This window comes from Saccostrea cucullata, unplaced genomic scaffold, assembly GCF_032062105.1.
Source record: "Saccostrea cucullata isolate Sc308-1 unplaced genomic scaffold, CSIRO_AGI_Scuc_v1 ctg53, whole genome shotgun sequence".
Lineage (NCBI taxonomy): Eukaryota > Metazoa > Mollusca > Bivalvia > Ostreida > Ostreidae > Saccostrea > Saccostrea cuccullata.
Genome location: NW_026936258.1, coordinates 680,131 through 700,630, shown reverse-complemented (window position 1 = coordinate 700,630; position 20,500 = coordinate 680,131). Strand labels below are relative to the sequence as shown.

The 20,500-nt window shown below is 32.8% G+C and overlaps 1 protein-coding gene across 1 annotated transcript in view; it reads right to left on the bottom strand.

The window, feature by feature from the left end:
* LOC134245113 (vesicular glutamate transporter 3-like) overlaps positions 1-18,422 on the bottom strand; it is a gene marked incomplete at its 3' end in the record, with an annotated part of 36,612 nt that extends 18,190 nt beyond the window's left edge. The window contains exon 1 of the mRNA XM_062727372.1: positions 18,319-18,422. Coding sequence (XP_062583356.1) covers positions 18,319-18,407 — 89 coding nt within the window. The remainder of the gene's footprint in view (positions 1-18,318) is intronic.
* Positions 18,423-20,500: the final 2,078 nt, after the last annotated feature.

Sequence of the window (20,500 nt, the reverse complement as noted above, 5' to 3'; positions counted from 1 at the left end):
GCATAAAATATTGTCAAAGCAGATTTTTCCGGTTTTTTATTTCTTTCCATGTGAGTTAATTTTTATGACAAGAACAGTTAATTTGTCTGGTCATAACAGAATGGGTGGATTTTTTCCAAAAATAAGCATAAAAAACACAAATCTTCTGTCGCTAGAGACCTTTATTCAAGGTGGATAAGAATGGGTGCATCCTTTTTATCATATCTAATATGAACTATAAAATCTAAAGTAAACGATATCTTAGGTATTTAATACTTATATCATTGTTCAAATATTCAACTATTTTTCAAAGTGCTAATTGGAGGTCAATTGCTTAATTAAAAATTTTTAAAAAAGATGACAAGTATCATTTTTAACCATCCACTAAAACTTTCCAATCATTAATTAAATTTAAACTCATTTATCTCAATAAACTGTGTACAAATTATTATATGATACTGTAGAGGGATTTCTAGAGAGCAAATAGAAACAACCTTTTTTTGTCACAAGTGACCTAAATAGTGACTTTTTCACATTGTGACAAAAAAAAAACTTTATTCAGCATATGCTATTTATAGCCTTGTGTATGGCTATGTGTGTACCGAATTTCATTCTAATCTGAATTGTGGTTTTGTAGATATAGAGATAGTTTGCGAACTTTTTGATCACCCCTCGTAAATTAAAAAAATGATCTGCTTAAAAATCAGTTTCAGATGACTTGCAAATAGAATCAGCATGCTTTTAACAAAAACAATCAAATGGCCGTTTTAATTTTGTTTTTTGAATGACGAAACATTAACGAAAATAGTTGAATAAGAAATTAACGCAATGAAAAAAATTGATATTTCAAAATGAATTCGTGAATTACATCATAACCTTTTTGAAATTATATTAACTTTTCACAATAACAAGTATGACGTTTTGGAAGAATATTGATGAAGTTTTAGAGTTGTTTGTGCTTTTGTTTAATTGTTATGTAACTATTTACCAGAAATAGAAGCCGCCCTACAATCAATCATCATTAAAGGCCAATATCAAATTTTGATAGAGTACGCTAAGTAAATTGCATAATGGAGGTCCATTACTTTGATTCAGCTGCAGATTGTTTGCTAAGAATTCTAAAAGTCCTTCAGCTTCTGTTTGAAGTCTACGTAGAGTGCTATCATATGATTTTCCGCAAGTTTGCACTGCACACAATTTTGACCCTAATTTCGCTGAAAAGTTGATAATTTGCAAAGCAGTTATTTGACAGTAAAATAATGCACTGCAACATGATAACTATCAACCGTAATATGTTCTTGAGCCATGATTGATTTTACAGCGCACTTATAAAATTAGTTAAGTCCTTCATGTCAAGAGCATTATCCTAAATTTATATTGACCAGTGAGTAATTTGCAAGTGACTTTATGAAGTCTCTTTTGGTTCTTTGCCTAATGTGCTGAAATTGAGTTGTAAAAGGGCCTTCTACAAAGGGAACATATATAAATTGTTTTATCACGGTCCAAGGTTACAGATATTGAGATGCCCCATAAATGTCAAGTGGGTAGAATTTTAGGATAGGATTCATATAATAATTGATATATGTTTTCTCTTTGAATTTTAATCACACATAATGTTCAGAGAGTTATTGCAATAGCATTTCCTTGTGTTTACATTTATTACATTTTTAATTAAATGAAAAAAAAAACTATCTAAAAATCTTTTTGATTTTCTAGTATTTTAAGACAAATGTTCTAATTAAGTAAAGAATGTGAATTATTGATATAAATGTACTATGACACCATATGTGATGTTTAATTCTTTCAATTTCCAGGGATAATATGGTTAATACCTGCTTGTTTCCTGACATTTCCTAGAAGACATCAGAATTGTCTTTATGTATTCTTCAAATGAGAGAGAGTGTGATAAAACCTTCTCAGACATGAAATATGACTTATTTCTGAATTACAATACAAGACTTAATGATTCTTTCGCATGAAGATTTTCACTAGAGATTTAGTGAGAGTAAAAATGACAGCGTGCTCGAGGAATAAGATTAGAGTATGCACGAATTATCGATATCTGTGGATGAATTATGAGCCTCAATACAAGCGGTTTTGTTAATGCGTTAATACAACAAATTAACATTCTTAATAATTGAGACTAGGCGAGAGTTTACTGCAGCGTGAAACAAGATCAGAACACGCCATTTTTGGGCCTTATCTCCACAAGTCACCAGAGCTTTTATTTATCGCTGCTTTCTGTTCAGTCTAATAAGGCTCTTAGTTCCTGACATATGTACTTAAATAAGGAAAGACGTTTCCCAAAATAAAAAAAGAGGGTAAACAATAGGATTCCAACATACTGTATAAATTTATGATTACCAGAAAATTGTCGGTGGTTTATCTCCGGATTTTACTTTGTTCAATATTCACATTTTCTGTTGATTCTGAATATGTCCTGATAATGTATAAATGCAATGTTTTGTCTTGCATATATACACGAGTAACCTTGGCACTTTATAGATTTACGTAAACCAATAATATGTTAATAAACTCTTTTCCTCACAAAATAGGATTTTATTTATTCTGTGACATTTGAATTTATGCAATAAAAGGTACCTAAAAATATTTGCCGGGGATTTATTTGTTTCGTTTGCTGTATGTAATTGTATAAAATATTTTACTGTAGTATAATTCTAGAAAGGCGTTGAAAGCTTATTTGATGTGTGTCCCGTGAATCAAAGAAATGAAAATTCAGGCATTATTTCATTTTTAGGGGGTTATCGAGATATACTAGAATTCTGTTTATGTCAAGCGTTTGAATCTTAAAAAACAAAACAGACAATAAATATTAAAGTGCAAAAGTAGGGATTTTATATAATCCGAACAATTCAGTGATTGGTAAAAATGCAGCCGATAATTGTACTCTGTCGATTTTTCAAGATTATCAGGATTATTATGAGATATCAATTTGAAGGTGGGATTTTTCCCGCCACCTACGCCGGAAGCAGACGATTTTTGTATAAAACCCGCCACATTCTTTGAAAGAAGGCAATACTTTGGTCAAAATAGAAACTGGGAATATATTTTCTCTCTTTCGGTAAATTGACAAATCTAATAACTCGGTAACAGTACTTCTGCGGTAAGCGTAAAAAACCAATTGATTTGTTTAGATCGAATAACGATAAGAGCAACGATGTCTGCCAAAAATCTAATCATGGGATAGAAATGTACTACCATATGTAACAGTCGCCACGCAAATGTCGTCCTAAAACTGATTATAGCTCTCTCCCAACCCGCATGCCTTTCTCCTAGCAAGAGACAAGAGAGATGAAATGCGCTAAGAATTATAGAAAATCTAATACAGAGCATTTCTTGTTGCTTCTAATTGAAAAACACTCATTACAATATCTCTTTTTTCCTATTAATTATCGGAGATCTTCACTAAGCGACCCTTTCCTCTCAGTTTGTGCAAGTAGAGCGTTTCTTCATGATGATATTTCCCATATATTTTTCTGGAAGACAAGAAGCAACAGTTTTTAAAGCGTTTAGACAAGTTTAAAAAAGAAATTTCTTATCTGATTTTCCAAGTGGTCCGACGCAAATTTGCGGTTAAACCTTCAGCTATGCCCAAGTGTGTTCGCGTAATGAGGGTAAATTGCACATAAAATTAATTAGCATTTTATTTTTTTTATTTTTTTTTTTTTTGGCTGGGGCTTATAAAAGTTGAAACCCACTTTAGTTTGTTAAAAAAAATCTCACAGTGATAAAGAAATACCACATAATAGAATTTGATTATAAAAAAAATCTATTAATCTAAAATATTTTTAAAGTGACTAACTCAATTCCTGATGTCTGTGCAATACTGCGGGAAGAGGGAACAGTTACTTAGGGTTGCTCTATGACGACATCTGTCGGTGTTTGGGTGGTGTCAATGGAAAAGATGGAATATATCAAGGTTGTAGATAAACTTCTCATAATGTACTATAATTTTTTGTTTTCAATGAAAGAGAGTTACGAAAGAGATTGTTTCTTTTTTGTGTATTTTAAGTGTTGAGACAGAACACTTTTCAAAAATATACAATAAAGGACAACAATTTTATTCTGAAGCACGCAACGGAATGACCGTTCAGCTAGACAGAAGAATATGCATGTACTTTCACGAGTACATGCATGTGAAATTTCTTATGGAAGGGTCAGTGAAGTTACTTAACTCAGTAATAAATGTTTAGTACATCAAGGTTTGTTGCCATTTAAACGCCATTCTAGCGTTTAAATAGACACAATAGGATTAAGGTACACATGACAAAAGCTAGCATTGCCATCTTAAAAGAAATTGTCGAGACAAAATGACTTTGATGGATTATTCAATGGATTATTAAGTTGCCCATTTCAGTAATCAGTCATGTTATATTCGTTATTTGTAATTCTCTATCTTAATTTAGCCTAAAAAATACGGGAGATGTAAAATTCTTGTGCATTGCCAATAAACTTTCTTTACAATATTCTTTCCTTTACCGCATTGTGCCTTCAGGGAACACCATCATATTTGTCCTTTGTTCCCTAAACGCAAACAAATCTTTTTGACTCTCTTTCAAATGTTAAATCAATATGCTTTGATTCAATACGAAATTGGACAAAGGTAATATTTGAAATTAAAAAAAGTAATCAAACTCAAAAGTCCATCCAAACAACACGAACCATCATGAGTAGATCGCTGAGTTGCATTTTTCAAACTAATTGTTGTGCTATCGTTTGCGCATCGGAGTGTCTACGGACGGATTTTGAGCACACGGCAGGTGTGAACAGTCAACAGGGGATGCTTTGGCTTGACTGCTTGTTCGTTATATCCATATATTTAGAGCAAAAGAGGACCTTTAAAATATGAAAAATGGAATCAGGTGTCATAGAGAAGTAGGTATGCCCTCAAAAGTACTCATTATAATGTTGCTGATTGAGGTAAAATTTTTACTTCGAAATTTTTCAAGTTCCTTCGAATTTCTTAAGGTATGTCACTCGTGAAATTTGTTAAATCAAGGATTTTTTGAGAAGTATATTTTGGATAAGTACTCATATAGTGTGACTCAAAATCGCAGAGAAAATAGGGGGGTCAGTGTGCATCTTACTGATATATGGTACAATTAAGCTGACCTTTTTGCACTTAAATTTTAACTCTTTGGTTTATTACTTTTATAACATTGTCTCTTATCATATTTTATCAGATGTAACCATGGCAATGAATTTAATCTTATTTTACGTAAAATAGTTTGAATAATATTTATCATTGAACAAATTTTGCAAATTAATGCGCGTAAATTATTGTGTGACCTTTTTGCACTAAAACGTAACATATTTGGGGTATTAAAATAGTAAATAGGCAATAGAATATTTTCTTATATCAAGCTTTGTACGACTTAAGTGCTGATCAGTCATAAGTATCGAGTAGTTTAAAATAATGAAAGAAAAAGTTGGGGTCAGTGATGTTTATTTTGAAATATTGGTCAAATATGTGATTTTCAGGCAAAAAATGGTGTTTTTTATTTCGACTTCTTTGATATATCTTCATTTATTGGCATAGTTTGTTGAGGGGAGGTGTAAAACTTGTGCAAAAAATATAAATTAAGACCTATCTGAAATATTCCTCGCAATATCATAACGGAAAATATTCTCCGAGTAAAAGTATGTGAGGCTAAAGTTTCAAGACATTAAATTTAATAAAAGCATAGATTTGCAGAAAAGTCTGCTAACACAAAATATAGTCCCTCATAAATCTTGCTTCTTTGTAGATTTTTGAGCAGTTTTTTCGTTGAATGTTAAAAAATTTACATTGTTAAATTTAAATATTTTATAAAAATTGAATTTTAATAACTATTTTTGAAGTAAGAGGTTCTGCGTGAACTTTTCTAAAAAGCTGACGAGTGACATACTTTAAGTTACCGTATCAGATTTACACCACTTCTGGAATATATTGTTGTACATGAATGGTACTCCTAAAGATTCTCCTTTGTGGTTTTAATACTTTAGTGAGGAGTAAAGGAAGAGGAAAAAATTACTGGAATCCGTTATGTATCCTTGTAAGTTGATTTTGAAGTTAGAAAATTTTGTATATATAGGTATGGTAATTCAAATCCATTTTGAATGTCGCCGGGAAATATCAAAAATATTTAAAACTTCAATGTGGTGGCGAAGAAATTTTCTCATCATGACGTTAAAACAAACTTGAAGGCAGTGAATTTTTGGGCTTTTTTTTCACAAAATGTTTTTCTTCCTTTTTTCTCCTAAAATTTCTATCTCAATAAATGTTTTTGCATGGATTAATTCAAAAAGAGAAGAAAGCAAGCCTCTATCCGGAAAAAATTATCAATTTTATGGTGAAATTGAAATGTCAAAGGCAAATAGTAAAATTGATAAACATGCAAACAGTTTTTTTTGTAGAAAGAGATCTAGAAAGGTCAAATATAGCATTCATGGTATATATGTAACGTAATAATATATGACATGTTCAGAACTTGTCATCATTTGACTCAAAATACCATTCTTATGACGCTTAGTTACGTATACATTGTCCATTCTTTTCTTCTTCTTTTTTTTATTTTGCTTCAGAATGTCTGCGAGCTTGCATCAGGTGTAGCATTAATCCCCCTCACATTGGTACTTCAAAAGGAAAAAAAAACAATGAGTATTGATCGATAACAATAAAGCCTGCGGTCTCCTCTTCCTGACTTTTACTTCATTATCGCTATCTTTTGTATTATCATCCGGGCATCAGCGACTGGAGGGAAATGAAACTTCTTCATGGCTGACTTCATGACCTTACCACCCAAGGTTAACAAACTTTCGTTTGCAATAATTCTATCATTTGTAATTTTCCCCCGAATAAGGTTTAGGTCGTTTTAGATCTCCTCTTGTTATTTATAGTTTATTTTATTTGTTGTAATCAAGAGAGTGGTAAGATTTCTGGTTAATAAAGCCAGATCTATAAAGGATATGAGCAGCAAGAAGGAACAATGACTGTTGATGCATTAATTGTACTTAGTAAACCAACAAACTTGAAGGGCATCAGGGAAAAGTAATTTTGATGAAAAAAGATTCCCAAAAGTTATATAACTTTCCGAGACTTGATTACAACTACTCTATTTAAATATAAATTTAAACATTTGTTTGTACTGAGTATGAAATGACTCAATTGTTTGTTGTGAAACTGAATTTTATTCTAACAAAAAACAATCATATTAAGAAGGATTTTATTCCAATAGATTGCAAGTATATCAGCAGCCTCATCTTAAGTCATCATTTTGTATGTTTTATGGTCGATACAATGACCTTGTCAGCACATACAATTTATCGTTATGTCAAATGCTGACTGACGTTTTTCATACTTATTGTTAGGCCATTATTTACAAACTGAATTGTCAACAGATTTGACCGTTATTTCTCTATAATGGCAAGGAACACACGGCGGGTGTGACTGGTTGGCAGGAGATGCTGACTCCTCCATGGCACCTGATCCAGCTCTAATGCTTTTGAGGTCCGTATTTTCTCTGCTCTAAAATATGTGTTGTTTAATGGGATTTTGAGCTTGAATACTGATCGTTGTCTCCATCTATTTCATTTGCATATATATGCTTTACTCTATCAATGTGTAATGGCAAAGAAAATTTGTTAACTTGCTTTGATTTTCTGATTAAATTTCAATGAAATTAAATAAATATGACAATAAGTTGACTCTTCTTTTAAGCCTTCTCCAGAACAAGAATCGATTGTCAGGAATCTGTGGATTAATTCACTCAACATCATAACATACTTATTTACTTTGCTTTTTCAGGCATAACGTACAATTCAGGAAGAAATCGGCTGTATATAACCAATCGATTTTTTTTTTCAAATTAAAGTTTTATGGAACCAATGTCATTTTGGCGATGAATTACGTACGTTGTAAGCAGGTATTGCAAAAAATCAATCGCGTGTTCATTATGTAGAGATACTCTCTTAAAAGCTCCATTGAATGCACTGCAGGTTTCCCTTTTGAATGATTTAGACGTGAATAAGACAAATTTCTTAGCTATGTTAAGCTTTGTTATCACCATTATTATGAATGAGCTTTCACGTACTTTCTAAATTTAATTTACAAAATGAAAGTTTTTATGACTTATGACACACAACAAATTTATACATACTTGTATATGCTGATATTTCTAATATTCTGTAAATCGTTTCCAATTTGAATAAAAATACTTGCGAACGCAAGAATAGATGTAAATATTTTTTAGAGATTCTTTGTTGACATTTGAGACCGAACCTTCACTTTTCGTATATTTAATAACAAATTGGCACACTTATATTTATAAATATTCATCAGATGCTTTCTATAAAATTTGTCATTGAAGGTCTTATTTGTAATTAATTTTCAATTTGATTTGAATGAAATGCTAAGTAATATATTCTTGATTTTGGTATATTATAAAAATTGATAATCTTTATCAAAAGTTTAGCTTTAGTTGTTTCAGCAATGTCAAGAATTTTGTGAAATATAAGCTTCTAGCTACATAAAAGTCTATGTTTTATAGATTATATTTTTTATCATTTGGACGCACCTGTAAAATAACATATAGATTGAGATTTTTCTTGCTTTTCCTTTTTAAAAACCATAATTCATGCATCATTCATTCATTCTTTGCGCAACCTTAGCGTGCATTCCTCTTGTTGCAAGTTGGTCCTCATTCAATATGGCGTTCGGAAAGCGCATATGGTAATTTATACTGAAGATCTGGGCAGACATTATGAAACGGAAAACAAGCAAATATTCTGGGAGAGGAAGAGTGCTCGAAGCAAAAGAGAAAAAAGATATGGATGTTTTCGCGCCGCTTATTGTTTTACAAATAAACATTCCGTTCCATTTTTGCTAATGGGAAAAATGTGCGTGGTGGAGTCGCGTTACGTAAAGTCGTAGATGTAATTCAATCGTTCGACAATAAAAGATAATGTAGGGTAGTAAATCGTGTATGGTACTGATGCGCCGATGTTACATTAAATGATGAATATCCTCTATAGTGCACCTTCAGCTCAAACTATCAAAGGACGAATTGATTGTTAAACTACAAGATCATGTCCCTGAAAATCAAAGAATCTGCAGCTTTAATTGTAATTGTTTACACCAGTGCAAGGTAATATATCAGAGATGTGAAAGTAATATTTGAAAGTGTATTAGACATGGGAAATATATTTTATTCCCAGATACTGAGGTTATAGTTTATAGAGCAATTGAAATTAACAAATATTAAAATATAAGTGGATAGTTGTTTAAAATGTAAATAAATATGTAAGTTATAAACAGACTAAAAGTTCTTGATGAAATGAACTTGTTTGTCATATGGCCAAAAGGATAACTTTTTCTGTCGAATCTGATTTTTCGTTTCAAACTAATTGTTAGGTCATTATTTACACACTGAATTGTCTGAAGATTATTCCGATTGTCCAATTATGACAAAGAGCACACGTCGGATTTAATCGGTCGACAGGGAGGGGATGCTCACTCCTCCATGGCACCTGAACACACCTCATGAGTATTAGAGGTTTGCTCTCTGTTTGTTTCGAATCAATGGCATTTCGAGCTTGACTACTGTTCTTAATCCTGTTATTTAAAGTTCTTGAACCTTATTAACAATATATTATCGATATATAACTCTGTTTCTTCCTTTTTGTTGGGGGGGGGGGGGCTAGGGGTCGCAAAAAAGATTATTCAAGAATTTAAAGAAATGGATTTAGATATCCCGTTGGTGCCGGTTGCGCTCCGTTATTGGCAGACCTGTTTTTATATTCATATTTGAATTGGATTTTTCCGTTATTTCCCGATCATGACAAGGAGCACACGGCGGGTGTGACCGGTCAGCAGGGGATGCTCACTCCTCCATGTTACCTGATCCCACCTCTGATGTTTCGGAGGTCCTTGTTTGCTCTGCTCCTATTTTGTATTGTTTTATGGACTTTGATGTTGAATACTGTTCGTTATCTCCATATCCTTCTCATCATAATTGTTTTATTTAAGAAAAATTCATTTTATGCAGAACTGAACAATTACGATTTTGATGCTAGGAAAACATTTCTAACTGAACACATAAGCTTTTGGTAATTTTTGCGTATGCAGCAGATATCTACTACACTGGTGATTTGATCGAGGTCCGGGAAAGGGAATGGGTATTTGATAAGACTTTTCTTAAGATGGTGCAAAAGAACATGTTTTCATGATATACAGTTACATTTTTTCGTTAAATTTCTTTTAGAATCCTAATTGAACCACCAATGAAATAATTTTTCAATTTTATATACTATTTATACAGTGTCAATAAATTTAGACACCGGTTTCCATATTTTCAAGGACTTTCAGCCAATATCAATTCGATTGCACTTTGATATATATTTCAAATGTCTTTCTCCTTATTCTCTATACATGTATATTCTTGACAATACTCGAAAATGACGTAGGGAATAACGAATGGTATTCAGTCGAAATCTCGGGAGACTTCGTTCATAATCGTTCATGACAATATAAGAAACTTTGTCCGTTGCTTTAGCATTAATCAATCTAACTTTTTCTCCTGGGTGCAGACTGCCAGACAATAAATCCAGCATGCTTGACCCTGAACAATGGAATGAAATTTTATTTTCGTTCTACGTAAATATGGACCATCCAAGGAATTTAGTAATGTTTTTCCTTCAGCTTTTTAATTGCGGATTTTTTTTAGGATAATGGCTTGTACCTTAAAGTCAAAAGATGTATGGTGCCTTTTAGCGAGTTGCCAGTCAGAGATTAAGACTATTTTTCCCAATGGTCCCTTTTGCTATTTAACCAGAATGTTAAGGTCTTCATCAGTGCAGAACTTTTAAAGTCATTTGTTCTGTGATTTTGTTTTTATGACTTTACGGTCAAGATCAAAATATGATTGATCTATTTTTGAAAAAAAAACAACAAAGTTTTTTTTCACGAATTAAGTTGTTTTTACAGAGATATTATTCATTACACGTGTTAGCAAGTCGTTTATACAGACATACCGCGCATTACATGTGTTAGTAAAGGAATTTCTCGTTATTTCTCGATTATGACAAGGAACACAGTGCGAGTGTGACCGGTCGGCAGGGGATGCTCACTCCTTTCATGGCACCTGATCTCATCTTGAGGTCCGTGTTTGCTCAGCTGTTCATTATCTCCAAACATTTCATTTCATGAGTTTTCATTATTGAGAGACCACATTATAGAGTGTCCACACAAAATCCTAGTAGACGAATTTTGAAACATTGGCGGATGAAACATGTACTTATTTATCTAATGATTACCGAATATCTTTTTTCATTTTTGTAATCAGTGTTACTTCTCACGCATTATTTTAGGTTCTTTTGAAAATGTAGTGTTGCCAAGGTAACTTTAAACCATTCAGTTTTCACTTTAACCGTAACACCTAAATGGTTTCAATTTTTGAAAATATCAGAATCGCCATAATGTTGTCTAAGAGACAACATACATATACATTTGTATGCCAAAAGTACATCTTGGCATGACTCGTGACCTAACATTCAGACTGAAATTATCGCATATGAGGCGCGTTTAAATGCAATGTAGAGTCGCAAAATAAGGAGTTACTCTCTGACCTCTGGGGGTGGAGACCCGTCCTTCGGATGAAACTGTATAGACAGAGGTCTACGAAAGCCCAGAAGGCTCATTCGAGATTCGAGTTTCCAAATACGAGGTTCGAAATTCGAGATTCAAAATTCGAAATTCGAGATTCAAAATTCGAGTTTCGAGATTCAAGATCCAAACGAACCAATCAAAAGCGGGTTCAACATTTGATTATTTCCCTTTATTATGTTTTTACTATCAAGAAATAGTTCAATATAATTATATCAAATGGGTCATTTGATTAAATTACAATGCAAGAAAAAGTGTTATATATATTAGAGGGAAATTTAAATAATTAATGGATTTTTGATCCGCAATGAATATTTCAATTTATATTATAGATTCTTAAATATTAAATAGATTACATATATCAGGAGTATATAATTATATTTTTGTATTGATGACAAATTACCGGTGTAACGTTGAATTTTGACCCGGGTTGAAAATTGACCCGGGGGTCATTTTTCAACGTTGAATACTGAGACCAAAGGTGTTGAATTTAGACCCTAATCCGTTGAAAACTGAGCCGGGCCGTGGAATTTTGTTCATGACACAGGTTCAAAATTCAACAGCATAAAAACACATATTTATGATTAAGTTTTCACTACTGTGACTTAATTCATAGGTATGAGGCCCCGTTTTGGTATTTACTGGAAAAAGAAATATCCCCTATTTGAATAAGTGATATCACCTGTTCCAATAGATGATATCACCTATTTGATTTGAATTTGTGATATCACCAATTCGAAAAGGTGATATCACTTATTCGAATTGGTGATATCGCCTATTCGATTGGGTGATATCACCTTTTCCCGTCGAACAGCTGTAGTTTTTTTTTTTTTGCTTACAAATTAATTTCTTTCACTTATATATCATGTAAACAACAAGAAAATCGTAGAAAACGCATGAAAACTGGGTAGTCCGAATTTTCTTGGTTCCAGTGGTTATCTATATATTATAGGGATCATTCATTAATGACTGTTGTAAGAAACTCAAATAGGTAATATCACCTTTTCGAATAGGTGATACCACTTATTCAAATAGGTGATAGCACCTATTTAGCACGAAAAGATGATATCACCTTTTATTTAAGCTCTCTGACTTGATCACATGATTAAACATATAACAGCATAAAGACTTGAGTTACTATTCATAGAATCTGAAATGCATATTGACTTCATGTTTTTTTCTTGTGATCATATGCTATATTGCAGGAGTCCTTTAAGAAAATTTTATTAAAGTTAGTGACATCGATCCCCCCCCCCCCCCCTGAGACATACGAGACATAATCAAATAATTAAATTAGTATCCTGAATAACTAAATCCTTTATATACTCACCGTCAATAGAAACGCAACGCCCTAATTTTAGGGTGAAAATTATATACAGGTTATAACTATGTACCAAAAAAGTTAGGACATCTTTTACTTTGCCAAATCAGTTATTTAACGGTCGAATGAATTTCTTTCCCTTACCGGAAGTTGCTTTTTAGCCCTCTTAACAGAATTCAAAATTTTCCATTTTTTATAAAATTTTAACAATATTTTGGGTTTCCAAGGTTTTGAAACTGTTAATCATAAGTATTGTACTAAAAGGCCGGGAAAAAATCCTTCTTTCTTTACCGGATGTGATGCCTATATTTCCTCAAAATGACTGATAGCAAGAAGGGGGGATGTTTTAAGAGTTATGTGTTACCTTCTAAAATTTAACGATAACATAAAAAAGGAATTTATTTAGGTAAAAAGTAAATTTACAAAAAAATTAATGCTCCATTTAAACATGAAATGTTATTTTTAGACCTTAGAAAGAAACAAATACCCAGTAAATCTTAAAACATCCCTCCTTCCGACCATTAAATGAAAACGTGCTAGTCCACCATACATAACAAATGCAGCCGATTTCTACCATGCATTAAGTTTATTAATGTCTTAATCTGAGCGAAATTAATATTCTTGGGCATTTTTAAATACATGATTTTCAGATATTGCGGTCGAATTTTCTCTAACCTGGCGTAGTGTAGCAACTTTTAGACTTCCTGTATAAAAACTGTCATGTATGCTATTGAAACACATGAGCCTGATGAGTCGTGATATAGTGTACATTAGCATCTGCAGCTCTTTTTTCTTTATTTTGAGAATTTCCAGCATTAGAAATGAAAATCAGTAATTTTGAGGAAATATAGGCATCACATCCGGTAAAGAAAGAAGGATTTTTCCCCGGCCTTTTAGTACAATACTTATGATTAACAGTTTCAAAACCTTGGAAACCCAAAATATTATTAAAATTTTATAAAAAATGGAAAATTTTGAATTCTGTTAAGAGGGCTAAAAAACAACTTCCGGTAAGGGAAAGAAATTCATTCGACCTTTAAATAACTGATTTGGCAAAGTAAAAGATGTCCTAACTTTTTTTGTACATGGTTATAACCTGTATTTAATTTTCACCCTAAAATTAGGGTGTTGCGTTTCTATTGACGGTGAGTATAATTACTCCATCAATGTATAAAACGAAACACATTTATTCAATATTAAACAGCAAAAGCTTGATTTATGCTGATCCCTAGTCTCTAAGTCTTGAAGAGAGAAAACTTGTGCGTTATTCCCAAAATTTTCAAATTTTGTTTTGTCAATCTGTGTGATAAAATGATTTATATTCGATAATAATGTGAAACTTTACATTCCTATTTAATTGAGTTTACAACCAATTCTAGTTTAATTTGTCATATTTCCCAGAATGCAATCATGGTAATTATTGAAAAAGAAAAAAAAAACATCGCATAGGAAATCATAGAGATAAAATTATGTAATAACTTGAGAATTTTATCGAATAGGAATCGTATTTTTTCGAATAGAAATGGATGCTAGTATGTTTTCGAACGACAACTTTATTGCATATAAACTAAATAATTATCGAATAAAAAAAATTATCGAATAGGAATGACAAAATTAGCGACTAGCAACCGATTCTTTTAAATTTTAATGACATCGAATAGGAAACGCGTGTTTTCGAGAAAAAAAAAATGTAAATTTTATGATATATGAATCATATTGTCACATTTCCTGTAATTTGAATAGCAATTTATCGAATACAAATTACAAATAATGGAATGAAAATAATCAAATAGGAATCACATTCTATAGAATAAGAATTTTTTAGAATAAGAATAATCTCATTCTCAAGGTTATGGTCCGAAAGCGATCAAGCCGAGACAGTCTACCGACAAATAAGTTAATTGTTACAGGGATTTCAACAATTTATTTAAAGTCAGCATTACTTACATGCTATGGTCGCTATATTGCTCTTTTCACAAATATAACCTATCATTGGAATCATTTTGGTCGATGTGTTTCATTCTAATTTTTAGGCTATAAAGTTTGTTATTTTTATACTGAATTTGACTAGATGGGATGTTCTTCCCACCTGATCAATATATATAGGGTTACTTTCTAGATTGCAGATTTTAAAGATTTTTGTTTTATGCCCTATTCGTTATTTTGTAGTTATTTATGGATGCCATGGATTTTGGAAAGTATTGTCAAAAATAAAAGTTGTCATGCTTGAAGATAACTAAAACCGTGCACTGTTCAAAATGTACAAATATACACGGGGTGATACTGTATGTTTATTTCTATTATTCTTGAAAAGGGAAAAAAAAATGAAACCGAAATATAAATAAAGTGATACTGATAAATCCCGTAAAATAACTTCCCAGCTAAAAAAATGTTCAAATTTTGAGGTGGGGTCAATATTCAACAGGGTCAATTTTCAACTTGTTGACGTCATCAGGTGTAAGAAAAAGAATATCAAGCTGTTGAAAAATGACCCCGGGTATAAATTCAACGGCTTTTGGTCTCAATATTCAACGTTGAAAAATGACCCCGGTTCAATATTCAACGTTGAAAAATGACCCCCGGGTCAATTTTCAACTCGGGTCAATATTCAACGTTACACCGGCCGCCAGGAGATGGTCGGTTATATGATATGAAAGTTCGAAGTCGCTGTGCGTTTCTGCGGAGTTAAAACAATTTACATAAAAAATATATTAAAAAGACGGTCTTAAGGTTAAAGAAAAACGCACAATAAACATAAAATTAAAAATCCTTATGAAGAATCAATGAGGTACATAATTCATCCAATACTGACTTAGAAATTTAGATATGTTTGAAGTGCGGAGAAAATTAAGACATGTATTGGGCGTAGTCTAAATCAAAGACCGCGTTATGTATATTACACAATTTTACTTTCTCTATTCAAACGGGATGTTGTACGTATTTATTTTAAAATGACGTGTACATATGTACACATATAAACATTTTGAAAAATATGGTTAAATGTAAATTCATTAAAAGACTTAGCAGGCTACAAAATATTACAAGATTTACGAGGATAATGCACGTTTTACAATGTGCCAAGAATTTTCCAACTACAACTCAAAGAGAAGAAATGAAGTGGCGGATCTAGAGGGAGTTTAGTTTTTTCTTCTAAGAGAGAGCAAGGATACCAACATATTTGCTGCATTTTTATTAAATTAAACTACACTGCATATCTAGTTGTAGATTACATTTAATTTTAGTTTAAACTTTTAATGTAAATGCCATACAGGCCCACGGTTCAAAAGTTGTTGACGCAGAGTACCAGGGGTTAATACTGCACATGCATTATATAATTAAGAAAATCATGCAATGTAGAGCACAAGCTTTTAATATCACGAGGATATATATTAAAAGATAAATATAAGATATTTTACAAACAGACCACCATAGTCTTTAGTTGCTTCATAAAAGGAACATTAATTGGTTTGCGGCCGATTTTAGACGCTTACGTCAATACATGTTTCTTGTCTTAATTTTTAGAAAACACAGGTACGTGTGGACAAGACCCCCCCCCCTTGATATTGAACCCCGGGGCTTATTTCTCTGTTATGTGTAGCCTTACAATACGAAAAAAATCGCTGGCGTAAAACCCCCAGAATAATCGCTCAACCAAAAAAACAAAACAAAAAAACACTATTTATTACCCCACTTTACAAGAAAGAAAGCTGTTTACGGAAAAAATGTGGGATTATTACGTGATGCAGAGTCAGTCCGATAGCATGGACTAAGACAGAAATCAGTGGCAGATTTAAGGGGGGGCGCACCCGGCGCGCGCCCCCTTAAAATTGTCCAAGTTAGCATAAAACAGTTTGTCGAGAAAATGTTTTAAATGTCTACTCGGTAGACCTCATTTTTACCCTACAAAACCTCTAGAATCCAAGAGCTTCCGGGGCCTTCGCCCCCTGGGCCCCCACCAGGGCTTTGCCCTGGACCCACTGGGGGCCTCAAGGCGGCCCCCAGACCCCCTGCCTATATCTTGCGCCCCCCTAACTTCAATTCCTGGATCCGCCCCTGGAAATACATCGTATATGTAGAGACAGTGATAATCAACATTTAAAGTTAAAACAAAATAAATGCATTTAATACCAGTGGGGGTACAACGTAAACAGACTGGTATGGCATATCCTTCTCTTATAATGTATAGTGGGTATTTGGGGGGGGGGGGGGTTGTTGAGCGATTATTCTGGGGATTTTACAATTTTTTGTTATTGTATACATGATGAATAAGTTTAATAAATAAAACTTGTGAAAAAAATGTCCAATAAGCCCTAGGGTTGAATATCGAGGGGGGAGGAGGGGGGGGGGTGGTACCTTTCACAAGTACCTGTGGTTTTCCTAACACAGGAAATGCATAAAAATTAAATTTAGTAGACAATTCAAAAATATATATACTCCTGGTATATGAAATCTATTTAATATTTAAGAATCTATAATATAAATAAAAATATTTTTTGCTGATCAAAATTCCATTAATTATTTAAATTTCCCTCTAATATATATAACACTTTTTCTTGCATTGTAATTTAATCAAATGACCCATTTGATATAATTATATTGAACTATTTCTTGATAGTAAAAACATAATAAAGGGAAATAATCAAATGTTGAACCCGCTTTTGATTGGTTCGTTTGGATCTTGAATCTCGAAACTCGAATTTTGAATCTCGAATTTCGAATTTTGAATCTCGAATTTCGAATCTCGTATTTGGAAACTCGAATCTCGAATGAGCCTTCTGGGCTTTCGTAGAGGTCCCGTATCGCAGTAGACACGACAAAGATCTCTCACTGCTCAATGGAAAGATTAAGTGCCGAGTAGAGGTTTAAATTTTGCAACCCTCCACTTGCAAGTGGTGGCGTCTCAATATGAGTAAAAAAAAATCTGAAATAAACATTTAGCAAGCAAACCAACAAACGGACTAAAATATGGTCAAATGATGGAAATACTAGTAATTATTGATTACGTGAACATAATTAACACGTGAAGGAATTTATTAATTTTTAATCATCAAATCAGTCGTAAAAATTATACCTTTTAGTTTTAAAATATGACTCCTGATAGCTACAATTTTAAATAAAGTCAATTTTCCTGGGGGGGGGGGGGGGGGGGGGGGGGATTAGAGTGCCATTACGAAAAAAAGCTGTAACAGACTTTCTGAACAAACATAAAATGTCACAAGGCAAGCTCACAAAGAAGAAAAGATAAGATCATCAAGTACAGATAAGACTTTCTTTCACAATGGCATGCAGACTCACGCAAACTACATTTGAATTATATTAAAGTAATTACACTTTCTCAGAAAGATAATTAACTTACCTTTTTAATTTGCCGGTCTTATCTGTGATTTTGTCCTTGACAGGTTGCAATACGTTATCTTTTACTGCTTGAAAGTTTCCAAAGGGCATTGTTCTAATTTTTTGGCCCAGGACACTTATTAAATCAAATGAATGTTTTATCACCAAAGTGTGAATTCTTCAATTATTCTTCACAGAGTCTTTGAATTTAAGACAATTTAACTAGGATCAGCTTGAATGCTTGCATGTGTAATGAAAAAGAAGTTTCTCCTAACCTGGTCGGAAAGGATTTACGCAGAAAATGACGTCTAGTATTTCACTAGAAAAGTCTTACAATATGCTGATCTGGTTGCACGAATGGTGCTTTGGAGAGAATTATCTCCAGACCATAAGTCTGACAAATATTGTATCCTGAAAGATCATCCTCATCTTGCTGTATTGATCAGCCGTGTCATTTAACTATTTTATAGGTATTTGCATTTAACGATAGTAAAGACAGGATAGGCTAAATTATCTTCAGGATGAGTTGGTGTTTTGTTAATTTCTTGATTTCTTTTCAGTGTCAATTAGGCTACCTTTATCAGTAAAAAATAACAATTCTGTATATATTTTTACGCCTCTTTATTAACGATTTTTTTTTATTTTCATGAACAAAAATAGTATATTGTCAACGGAACATTTACTTGCTCTCTATATCAATGTAAATATATGCCCAAGTGACACCATCTGATAAACCAGATTTTTAAACAGGATTGAATGGACAGTGGTGCTTCTGCAAAAAACGTAATTGGCTTTAAAGTGCATTTAGAGACAAGTTATTCAAAAAACCTTAGTTTCCACCCAGCAGTTTCTAACTAAAATGGTACGTTTTCTGTAGAAAGCATACATTTGTTCGGCATTTTAAAAAAAAGATGATGCGACATCAAACTCAGTCTTTGGATATTGCTCGAGGAGTTTATGTCTCTCATTGATTCGAAACGCAAGAGCATGTTCTACGTATGAACAACTAAAAAACGGGGATAAGCTATTTACAAACAAGTTGATGAATCATGGATGTTTATCGTCGATTCATTGACTTTGTCAGCAAAAACAATCTTTCATTAAGTCAAATGCTGACTGACATCTTCATACTTTCTGTTTTTATTGGTCATTATTTACACAGTGAACTAGCTACGCAATTATCCCGCTTTCCCGATCTTGACAAGGAGTACTCGGCGAGTATGACCAGTCGGTAAGAATGCCCACTCCTCTATGACAAATTATCAAACCTCTTATGATTTTGGAGGTCCGTGTTTGCTCTGCTCCAAATCTCATTGTTTGAATGGATCTTGAGTTTAAACACTTTCGTTATCACCATATTTCATAGGCGATTTTATCTATAATATGGCCCAATGACAATATTTGAAGACAAAAAGAGTCAATATAAAGACTATAGAATTAAAGAAATGCTGATTTTTAATGAGCTTTTTGGTAATCAAAATTTTTTTTGATAGCCAAAGTGGGTCGGTCCAAGATTTGACCATACTTAGAGCATGCTATTGAGTATTAAAAACGCTTTGAAACCTTTTGAGACTTTTACTTTTGGAAAATAATATTTTGAATGAAATATACCATAAAAGGGGAGGTTTTAGCTAGCGAGACGCAAATTTCGCGATTTGTCCTTAAAAATTTGTATCTTGTTTTTAGCGAGCTGTAATTTTAGCGATTTTAAAATGCTCACTAAAGACGTTTTTACTAATTAAACACAATTAATTTTTAGCGATATTCAATTTTCGGCAATTTAAATCCTCTCAAAAAATTCTGCTTACACGGTATGGCGATAACAAACAGTATTCAAGCAAAAAAGTCCGTTAAAGAATACAAAATAGGAGCAGAGCAAACACAGACCTCCGAAACATCAAAGGAGGGATCAGGTGACATGGAGGAGTTAGCATACCCCTGCCGACAGAAAATCTGTCGTCAATTCAGTGTGCAAATACATGTGATAGCCTAATAATTATTCTGAAAAACGTCAGTCAGCATTTGACTCAATGATAAATTGTATTTGCTGACAAGGTCATCGTATCGACCATATAACTTACGAAACGATGACCTTGAACGAGACTACTGATATTTTTATTTCATCAACTTGTTTGTCAATAATTTACCTCGCTTTAGAAATTGTTCATAAGTAGAGCATGCTCTTGCTTATCCTGAGAGATAAA